Source organism: Mesoplodon mirus (genome assembly GCF_964341445.2).
Source record: "Mesoplodon mirus genome assembly, chromosome: 14".
NCBI lineage: Eukaryota > Metazoa > Chordata > Mammalia > Artiodactyla > Ziphiidae > Mesoplodon > Mesoplodon mirus.
In genome coordinates, this window is record NC_138990.1 from 24,639,048 (window position 1) to 24,650,037 (window position 10,990).

Genomic DNA, 10,990 nt, shown 5'->3' on the forward strand with positions numbered 1-10,990 from the left:
AAAACTTCATCTTTCACTTCTCTCCAGCAGGAGCCTCTTCCCCCTGCTCTGACTAAGTGCCAGTCCCCACCCAAGCTCCAAACCCCATTTCTCCTCCAAGACTTCAGCAGCAACGAAGACCATGGAGGGAACCCAACGTTTCTGAGCCAGTCATGTCAATGCCCATCGAACTAGAGCAGAGACCAGAGCGGGAGGCCATGAAGAGGCGGGCTCAACAAGAACGTGAGAATGCTGCCAAATACACCTCTTTGGGGAAACTGCAAGTTTTCATTGAGAGGCAAAAGGAAATGGAAATCGCTGACTACTACGGATATTTATAGTAAGAGCTGCTAGGATTGTTGGTGCCACCTTGGGCACCAGGTATAAATTCCTCTATTTATTTTGATATATTTTAAGACAATAAAACTGAATAAATGAATGTCATCGAATTAATAGATGAGTAATAAACCTTTTGAATTTTGAGATGCTGCTAACTGTGGCGTGCTTTAATTTTTTGTGTTTTGTTTTGTTTTTGATGGGGTTGGAATCAAAGTCTGCATGAGAAAGGAAGGACTGAAAGTTGGATGGGAGAATGAAGGAAAGGGGAGGAAAGGGGTAAAAACTGAGGAAAGAGGAAGGAACGTGGCCCAGGGCTAGGAAGGCCAGAAGAGATTTATGGATTTATGAAAGGAAGCAGGAGTGAGGAGGAAATGGCAGAAGTAAAGAGCAGGGTCAGAGGTCAGGGCTGAAAGAACAAAATGTGAGTAGAGTTGAAGATGACGGAAGGTGAGTCTAGGTTTACTAGGAGAAATAGAAAAAGTCTCTTGGGGAGGTTGGCCTTAAGTCTCACAACCACCACACAGGTATTTAAGAAAACAAGAGGTTCAGGACACATCTCTGAAAGGTTTGAGTTGCCTTATGCAGGTGTGATTATAGTGGGGGTATAGGGAAATCTACCAGAGAGGTGGCTAGGGCTCAGAGTTATCCTAGGGGATAGGGCCTGGTATGTAAATCACCATGTACTCAACACCTAAGCACCAGGGCAGCTAATGCACTATTCAGTTAATCCTGGCAACGACAGGCAAGGCCAGTATTCCTGTGCCACTTCACTTAGAGACGTGCAGCAAAGGGCTGAGGTCACATCGCATGTGGAGGTACAAGGCCTCAATTTGAGGCCCAAATGCCTCTGAAGTCCTCAGTATTTGCAAGTGCCTGCAGGCGTCCAACCTGGCTTTCAGAGCACAGCATGCTGAGGTTACTGCTGGACGACATCAAACTTCTGGACAGGCCTAAGTATTAACTTGAGGGGCTTCCTCCATTGACCAGGGGGTGTGCCACCTTCTGTAAACATCACCATCAACTGAAACGCACGAGAAAATTCCGACGGAAGCGTCCACTCTCACGGGTGAGAGCGGTGGGGGCACGCGCACTGGGTAGCCGCTCCAACAGCCACAGGACGCAGGCGCCCAGCGGTTCAGGGGCTCCCTGGGAGGCCTCGTGGGGCAGCTCGAGGGAGTGAGGTTGGGAGAGAGCGGCAGGGGTGGGCGTCAAAAGGAATGACGTGGGGAGAAGGGAGAGATGGAGGCAGTGGATAGTGGATAGTGAAAATGGGAAAACTGGCAATTTTCATTTTCAAAATTATTTTTTTGAGATGTCATTCACATGCCATAAAATTCACCACCTGAGACCGCAAATTCAGTGTCATTTCGTACATTCTCAAGCCTATGCAACCATCACCATCATCTATCCCATCACGTTTCCAACACCCCACAAAGAAGCCCCCATAACCATCAGCAGGCCCTCTTCATCCCCTCCTCCTTCAGTCCCTGCAACCACACATTTCCTTTCTGTCACTATGGTTTTGCCTTTTCTGGACATTTCATGAAATAATACAAATGTGACCACTGTGTGGGGCTTCTTTCACTTAGCATAATGTTTTCAAGTTCGTCCGTGTCGTAGCGCTTGTCAGTACTTCATTCCTTTTTATGACTGTGTAATATTTCACACATACACCACATTTAAAATATCCATTCATCCATCGATGGGCATTTCGGTTTTTTACACTAATAATCTCCATTTATTGACAGTGTATTCTGTGCCAGGCAGCACCAGGCTAAGTTACTGACCTTATTTCACAGATAAAGAGGCTTGGAGAGTGTGAAGAGTTTGCCCAAGATTAAGAGCTGGCAATTGGGGGAACTGGGGTTTGAACTCAGGTGAACTTCAGAGGTAATAAATTCACATGACAGAACATTAGAAAAGGTACACAAGGGCACTCAAAGAAAAGACACCCTTTTCCCCACATTCCCCAGCCACACATTTCCCTCCTCAGAGACATCTGCTTTTGCCGTGCCGTGGAATCTTCCAGAGAATTACGTATACCTCAACATGTATGTATCACAATTTATTGACTAATCTGTCCCACTGATTTGAAATGTCACTTTTATGGTATAATAGATTCTTATACGTACTTATGTTACTCTTTTGAGAGCTGTCCTGACTCTTTTTTGCCTATCTTTTATGTTTGCCATTTCTCTAAACTTCTTTTTATCTTCTTTTTGATTTAAAAAACTGTATCCTTTTCTTGTTTGTTTCTCTTAAGGCATTATCCATTATGTTCATTCACTCGTATGATTTTATTTAATTTATTTCTGTTTGGCAGTGTCGGGTATTAGTTGCCGCACGTGGTCTCTCCGTTGAAGTGCGTGGGCTCTTTCTTGCGGCTCGTGGGCTCTTTAGTTGTGGCGCGTGGGCTCCATAACACATAGGCTCAGTAGTTGCGGTGTGCAGGCTTGGCTGCCCTGCGGCATGTGGGATCTCAGTTTCTCAACCAGGGAAGTCCCCACTCTTGTATTATTTTAACCTTAGTCAGCTTTTCTGAATTTTTTTTTCTTTTATTTTGAATTCTGTCCTGAGTTCTATCATCTTACCTAATTCTGGTTTATGCTGTTCGTTCATCTGATTTTTTATTATGGTAAAATATACATAAAACCAAATTTAGTATTTCAACCATTTTCAATTATACAATTCAGTTACATTAGATACATTCACAGTGCTGTACAACCATCAGCACTATCCAAATTCAAAAGAATTATGTCAAGGTCTTCCCTGGTGGCACAGTGGTTGAGAGTCCACCTGCCGGTGCAGGGGACACGGGTTCGTGTCCCGGTCCGGGAGGATCCCTAATGCCGTGGAGGGCTAGGCCTGTGAGCCATGGCCGCTGAGCCTGTGTGTCCGGAGCCTGTGCTCTTCAACGGGAGAGGCCACAACAGTGAGAGGCCCGTGTACCAGAAAAAAAAAGAAAGAAAGAAAGAAAAGAAAGAAAGAAAAAGAAAGTCTAAACCACTAAATTCAATCATACAGGAATATAACATTTAAAAAAAATTTCTTTGGCTGTGCAGCATGTGGGATCGTAGCTCCCCAACTAGGGATTGAACCCATGCCTGCTGCATTGGAAGCACAGAGTCTTAACCACTGGACCACCTGGGAAGTCCCAGGAATATAACTTTTAGAGGAGAAGTTATAAACCCCTTGGTTATATGAACTGCAGATTTTTAGTAAGAAGTCATGTATTTTAAATGACTTGGAGCTTTCAAGAAAGGAAGGAAGGAAGGAAGAAAAAGGGACTTCCTTGGTTGTGCAGTGCATATAATATCAAAAATAAATAAATTAATTAAATAAATTTTAAAAAGAAAAAAATGCTGAAATCCACTGACTAATTATTCAGGCTGTTATATCTCACCATTTCCAGATACATTCCTTTATAAACTTTTAGCAAAAAGTTATCTTATGTCAGAAAAAATGAATTACAAACTTTTCTCTTTTTCCAAAATTTGAGAAATTCCCCTACACTTCTACCTTCAAATTTTATAAAAACGGAAAAGTAGTGACAACCCTTATACTTATATCCAATTGCATCATCTGGCCACATGCCTTCTACATCAATCAAATAACTACAAAACAACAAAATTCGAGTCATTTGTAAATAAAAAGGAAAGAAAATCAAGCTTTTGCAAAAAACGTACAATTTCGCTTTACAAATATAGGTAGAAAAATCCTAAAGAAACATCAGCACATCTAATCGATAATTATTAAAGAATGATATACACCATGACTACCAAAAGGCGTTATTCCAAGGACTCAAGGGTAACGCAACTTTAGAAAATCTATTAATATAACTATTTACATTAATACAACAATTTAATTAATAAATGAAAGAGAATAAAATACAGGACCAAACTGGCAGATGGTAAAAAGTTATCTGTTAACATGCAACAGTCAGTTTCGGTGAAAATGCTCTGTACGCTAAAAACAGGAGACTTAATAGGACAGAGTATTCATCAAGAACCAACAAATAACAAAAGACAAATTAGGATAAATATGAACATCATATCTAAAAAACCCTATCCAACCAACCATAGGAGCCAGAAACTTAGGAATCACCATCACTGACGGCTATTTCTCCCTCGCCCTCATCCTCAACCCACCAGCAGTGCTAACAATGATACTGCCTACATACCTCTAGAATCTGTCCACATCTTTCCACCACAATGACCACCATACCCTGGTCCCAGCCACCATTATGCCCAATTTCTACAAAAGTCTCCTAACTTGTTTCCTCGCTTCCACTCTTTCTCCCTGCAGTGCCTTCTCCACGCGGTAGCAAAATGATAGGTTGAAAATGCAACTGGGGATGTTCCACACACTCACCTTCAACAAAAAAAGTTCAACGCTTTTCTGTTACTCTTAAAGTCTGAAACCTTAAACAGAAGCCTGCACGATCGAGCTCCTGGTGGTGTGGGCACTTGTGCTCTTAGCGGCTCTCCCCTCCAGTGCCGCCAGGGGAAAGGGCAGAAGGACGCAGAGGCGCTGCTGCCAGAGCTGCCGCCTCCTGTGGGAGCTGCACAGCCAGCAACCTTGCTCCACTTGGCTGGGCAGGGACCCCGTCCAGTACAGTTAGTTCCCCCGACAGCACTGGGGCCAGGCCAGGGGAGAAGGGCCAGCTGTCCTGCCAAGAAGCTCATCACCCTCAAGGCAAACACCTCCAACCCTCAGACCCCGGGATATTCAGAAGCGCTAGACGGTCCAGGCTCGCATTCTCACCTGTGCGCCTCAGGGCGTGACGTGTACTCTGCGCATGCGCCACCCCTCCCTAAACTATTGCGTCCCGCAAACGCAAGCCCATTGTTCGCTCACAGGTTGCAGAGCTATAAATACCGGCAACAGCCCAAACGGTGCGCACTTCGCTTTTGGCCGTGTTGGCAACTGAAGGAGAATGCTCGGAGCCCAGCTCTCTCTCCAAGGACCGATCTCACCCAAGTTCTCTACGGGCAGTTACTTAGGTAGGCCCTGCCCCGGGCACTGGGGGACCAGCACCTGCCAGGAGGGCTCAGCTGCCCCCAGCCCGCTCCCCGCGCCCACCGACTTCCCGTGGCCGGCCCGGGTCACCCAGCTGTCTATGGCCGGCTATCCACTCGCAGGCCAGCCCACAAGTGCCCAGTGACTCTGCATCTGTGCTTTGCCACAGAGTCTCTGAGACCCCATTCTACCATCCCGCAGGCCCTGCGCTCCTTTCTGGGGGTCCGTATCTCCATCTGCAGGCGAGGCCATCGGAAGGAGGCGGTGATGGGTGCTCTCACCTCCATGATGTCCCGCAGCTCAGGGTCCGCAGTGGACACAGTCACTGTCAGTGTGGCGCGGGGGCAGCCAGTGCCGCCCACGACGCCCAGCTGTGTCCCAAGCTGCAGCACAGAGCAGACGGTGTTGAGGGCCCTGGGAGAGAGCGGGAAAGGGATGGCCAAGCAGGAGGACGTCCCCATCATTATTGGTGGTGGTGCTATAACCACTTTACAGACGAGCAATCTGAAGGAATCAGATCGCTTGTTTCTTTCCAAAAGCACGTCAGAAATTCACTTTCGGGTAATCCTTTTGAGGTAGGATGAGAAACCAGGCTTGAAGAGGGTAAAAATGACTCTTTAAATTTACCACTTGGGCTGAGCTATATGTGAACTCTAGGTAAGAGCGTGGGAACTGCACAAGCAAAGTGAGACACTGAAGATCACAAGGGTAATTAATAGCCGTACTGTTTTCTAACGGACAAAGAAAATGCCTGTATTATAAGTTCTATTTCTCCTGCTTTCTGGCAGTGTCATGCTCAGAGCAGCGTCCTGGCAAGGAAGTCAGGATACTTAGGTTCTGAAACCTGGTAAGGATACTAACATAATGAGAGAACTTGAACAAGTCAACCTGACCTCTCTGAGCCTCCGTTTCCTTCCTCATGAAGTGAGACTGGGAAAATAGAAGTTCTCTAAGGCCCTCCTAGTTCTAAACTGCTTCCAGTCTAGGAAACAGCATAGAAGTCAATACTAGTGCAGGCTGAAGGGAAAGATAGGGCAGGGAGAAGGTTGCTTCCATCCTAGAGAACAATGTCTGAACCATACCACTTGGGTCTTCTGCCCATCTGTGCCCAAGATGGGAGCACAGGCAGTTAATACAGAAGAGTGTAAAACTGCTCAGTCCTTACAACCATCATAACTGTCTGATTTTTGGATTCTCAGTAAGTATTGACAGTAGAGGTGTCCTGATAGCAAGAACCTTCCTCAAACATAGTGAGAATTTATCAGTCTCCCTGATTTTTTCGTCACCCCCTTGTTCTTACAGAAAATTGCCAAAATCCATCTGTACTTGGAACTCTGAATTCTCTGCAGCACTCTCTTCCTGTGGTGAGCAATGCAGCTTCCCTAACAGCAAGTGTCTGCAACTTCTCCAGAGTCTCTGCTCCTGCCGTCAGTTCGGCATCAGCTACGGCCACCTCTTTCCAGACACACATGGGTAGTGCCTACCTTCCCCAACATTCTAGCACAACTATGTTATCTGGAGTTACTGACCAGAGCCAGATCTCCACTTCAGCTGCTTCCTATCCAGGTGTTTCTGAGTGGGGCATCACAGGAAGCACTGAAAAGAATTCTTCTTCACTCGGAGACTTTACTCTGGCACTCACTGACCAGCACACAGCTGCTTCCTCCATGCTTATGGCAGCCCAGTATGATAAAACTGCAGACACCAATACCATGGCCCCTCTATATCCATCACTTTCTGCCAGCCTTGCTCAGGGAACGCCATCTCAGATTCCAAATCAGGGACATAGCCTGTCACTTCCCTACCAGGAAGGAAGCCAGGTATCTTACTATAACCACGGCACACTGGGGTCTTTACTGTATGGAGAACTTGGCTCCTGCCTGCAGTCCTATGGCTCTGTGTCATACACAGGAAGTAGGGCCTCTGTGCAACCAGAAATGGTAATGGTACTAAAGGAGATTCAGCCCACCAATATCTTACCACCAGCTTCCACCTCTGGAATCTACTACCCTGTGTCTGCGCACCACATCACAGAAACAAGTTTTCCAGGTGAGTACAAACAGCAAGAAAGTTGAACAATGAGGTCAGCATTCAAAAATGGGGTCAAATCTACAGCTGGGAAGTGGTGTATAGACAGGTAGCATTTAGATCCTGAGTCTTTAATAACCACTACCTTTGCTCAGGGCTGTCTGTATTTAGACTCTACATAAGAACACCTAGGGCTTCCCTGGTGGTGCAGTGGTTAAGAATCCGCCTGCCAATGCAGGGGACACGGGTTCGAGCCCTGGGTTGGGAAGATCCCACATGCCATGGAGCAACTAAGAGTAGCCCAGCAACTAAGAAGATCCAGTGAAGCCAAAAAAAATACATACATAGAATAAATAAGTTCAAAACATAAATAAATGAGTATAAATTTTTAAAAAAAGAACACCTACTGCAGGTGGGAAGGTGGGAGGGACACTGTAAAGGTCATCTATGCTACATGTACAAGAACCCCAAGAGCATACCAATAGGTACCACATTTTTCACCGCTGTAGCCGATCATTCCCCCTGTATCTGTATCTCTCCCTTCCCTAATCTACTGCTAGAGTCTCTTTGGAAGGTGTTTCAGAACTCTTGTTATGATAGTGCCAGTTTAACTGTCCTCACTTCCTTAATATATACCAGCATTTAAGACCTTAGGGTCCGAGATCCTGTCCAGAGCAAGCAGGCTAAGACTCTGTCTTTGTTTATCTATTTCATCAGGAAGGGCTCTACTCCCTCTCCTAGTTCATGGTGTGAAGTGTTCTTAGCCTCTCAGGAACGTGGGGAGAATTGAACGGACTCTATATGAGAATGCTAGGCTTTGTAAAACATTTCATTTTTGAAAAATAAGACTCATTTTTTAATTGACTTATAACAATCCTGTGAAATACAAAGAAAACCAAGAATCAGTGACAGGAAATGATCACCAGTAAGAATTACAACAGTCACCACTTATCTCGTAGCATAGAACACTGTCCATGGTCCTTAAGAAGAGTTAGTAGAAATGCCTTGCCCATCTTGCCCCTATACACCAACACAGCGATCATATACCTTGAAAGGTACATGATTGCTGTGTTGGTGTTTAGGGGGAGCATCTCACTTACGAGGGACTGACTTCTACCTTGACTCCTTTGTAGGGATGGAGACTTCCCTGGTGATGAAAACTTCCCTGGGATGGCAACCTCCAATCCAGACATTTTGTGTGACACAAACTCAAGAACTCCCCGAGTCCTGCAGGAGCAGAAGTATTCAGATACTTGAGAGAAATCCACCACCCGAACTTGGGGACATTTCAGGGACAGCTCCAGTCCAGAGTGCCAGTAGTCTCCTGGCCCTGCCTCCAGCTCCAAGGCAGGGACAAATAGAGAGTAAGAACTTGGAGGCTAGTACAACCAAGCTTTCAAAGCCTCTGGATGCCTACCAGATCCCAAGAGAAAACCAAGAGCTTCCACTACTCCCTTCAGAAATCCCTGATATTCACCAGCTCCCGGGCTGCACTGACCCCGTCAGCCAAGAGGAGCAGCCTGGTTCTGAAAATGCTCATCTGGGAAAGGACAGCCTGAGTCTTGAGGACCTAGGGACACTTGAAAATGGGATGGAATCTAGCAGTGGTTTTGCAGACACTACTACACTGGCGGAGCATAGTCACCTTCCCCAGCTCTTTAATTCATTGAAAGATCTTCATCAATCCAAAGGTCCCAACGTGATCAAAGCCAAAGACACCAGGGTCATTAAAGTGAATCAGGTGCAGGAAAAGCCAAGTGTCATAAAGGATCCCTCTGATCAACCCAGGAAGAACAAACATAAAGCCTCTGAGCCTATCAGTGGTGCTCCCAAGGCCAAAATCCAGCCAAAGAATCCACAGTGCCTGTTAGGGGGAGAAGTGGTTCTATGCAATGCTGCAGTCAGTGGCAGGGCTCCTGTGAACACGGCCAAGCATTCTAAAGGCAACCCTCAGGAAGTTGCATCCAGAAAGATCAGCAAAACTAAGAGCCACGGGCAGGAAAAGACCACAAGGACCAGAGGAAGAAAGAAGGCTGAAGAGAAGAAGCAGTCAGGGAACAAAGTCAAGGCAGAAGAGAAGCCAACAATTCCCAAGACGAAGCGAAAGGAACACCAAACTGAGCTTATCCATGAGAGCATTAAAAAGCCTCGAACCTCCCTAGGCATGCGCATGCTGGAGTCTGTGAAGGTTTTTCATGCACTGGGGAAGAAGAATGATAAGAGAACTGGGCTCTCTTCCTGTCGGGTCTTGGGAAATTCAAGCAACCCTAAAGACCCCCAGCCACCCCCAGCTATCCAGCCATGGCGGCGTACCCCACGTGAGGGTAAGAGTCCTGAGAAAACTCAAGTCAAAGCCCAGAAACCAGACAGCAGTGCTGAAAAACAGTGTCCATCTCCATCCCAGTATGAGCTGCCTCCACCTAAGAAGGTCAAGTTTTCTGCCTGGGACAAGCCTCAAGCTCGACCTGCTCCTCGGAGGCCACAGTCTCTGGCCTCACATCGGCCTGCTGTGGCGGACCGTGCCCAGCCTGCTTCTTCTAACTCAGCTCAACCTGCTGCAGCCAGTTCATCCCAGCCAGCTCCTGCCTCTTTGCCAGGTCCTGCCAAACCAGCTCAGCCAACTGTGACCAACCCAACCCAACCGGGTTGGACCGCCCATATCCATCCTAGTGTCCCTCAGCCTGCTGCTCCTAGGCCTGCACCCTACAAAACTTCATCTTTCGCTTTTCTCCAGCGGGGGCCTATTCCCCCTGCTCTGACTAAGCGCCGGTCCCCACCCAAGCTCCAAACCCCATTTCTACTCCAAGACTTCAGCAAGCAACGAAGACCATGGAGGGAACCCAACGTTTCTGAGCCAGTCATGTCAAAGCCCATCGAACAAGAGCAGAGACCAGAGCGGGAGGCCATGAAGAGGCGGGCGCAACAAGAACGTGAGAATGCCGCCAAATACACCTCTTTGGGGAAACTGCAAGTTTTCATTGAGAGGCAAAAGGAAATGGAAATCGCTGACTACTACGGATATGTATAGTAAGAGCTGCTAGGATTGTTGGTGCCACCTTGGGCACCAGGTATAAATTCCTCTATTTATTCTCTAATTATATATTTCTGTTTTTATTTCTGTATATTTATTAAAACAATAAAACTGAATAAATGAATGTCATCGAATTAATAGACGAGTAATAAACCTTTTGAATTTTGAGATGCTGCTAACTGTGGCGTGCTTTAATTTTTTGTGTTTTGTTTTGTTTTTGATGGGGTTGGAATCAAAGTCTGCATGAGAAAGGAAGCACTGAAAGTTGGATGGGAGAATGAAGGAAAGGGGAGGAAAGGGGTAAAAACTGAGGAAAGAGGAAGGAACGTGGCCCAGGGCTAGGAAGGCCAGAAGAGATTTATGGATTTATGAAAGGAAGCAGGAGTGAGGAGGAAATGGCAGAAGTAAAGAGCAGGGTCAGAGGTCAGGGCTGAAAGAACAAAATGTGAGTAGAGTTGAAGATGACGGAAGGTGAGTCTAGGTTTACTAGGAGAAATAGAAAAAGTCTCTTGGGGAGGTTGGCCTTAAGTCTCACAACCACCACACAGGTATTTAAGAAAACAAGAGGTTCAGGACACATCTCTGAAAGGTTTG

The 10,990-nt window shown here is 46.4% G+C and overlaps 1 protein-coding gene across 1 annotated transcript; it reads left to right on the forward strand.

Moving 5' to 3' along the window:
* Positions 1-4,089: 4,089 nt before the first annotated feature.
* On the forward strand, positions 4,090-10,393 carry LOC309815890 (uncharacterized protein C2orf78-like; the record flags this gene model as incomplete). The annotated part of the gene is made up of 5 exons (XM_082642986.1): positions 4,090-4,125; positions 4,813-4,872; positions 5,637-5,739; positions 6,640-7,386; positions 8,499-10,393. The coding sequence occupies 5 exons, from the start codon at positions 4,090-4,092 to the stop codon at positions 10,391-10,393; spliced, it is 2,841 nt and encodes a 946-aa protein (XP_082499112.1).
* Between the last annotated feature and the right edge of the window lie 597 nt (positions 10,394-10,990).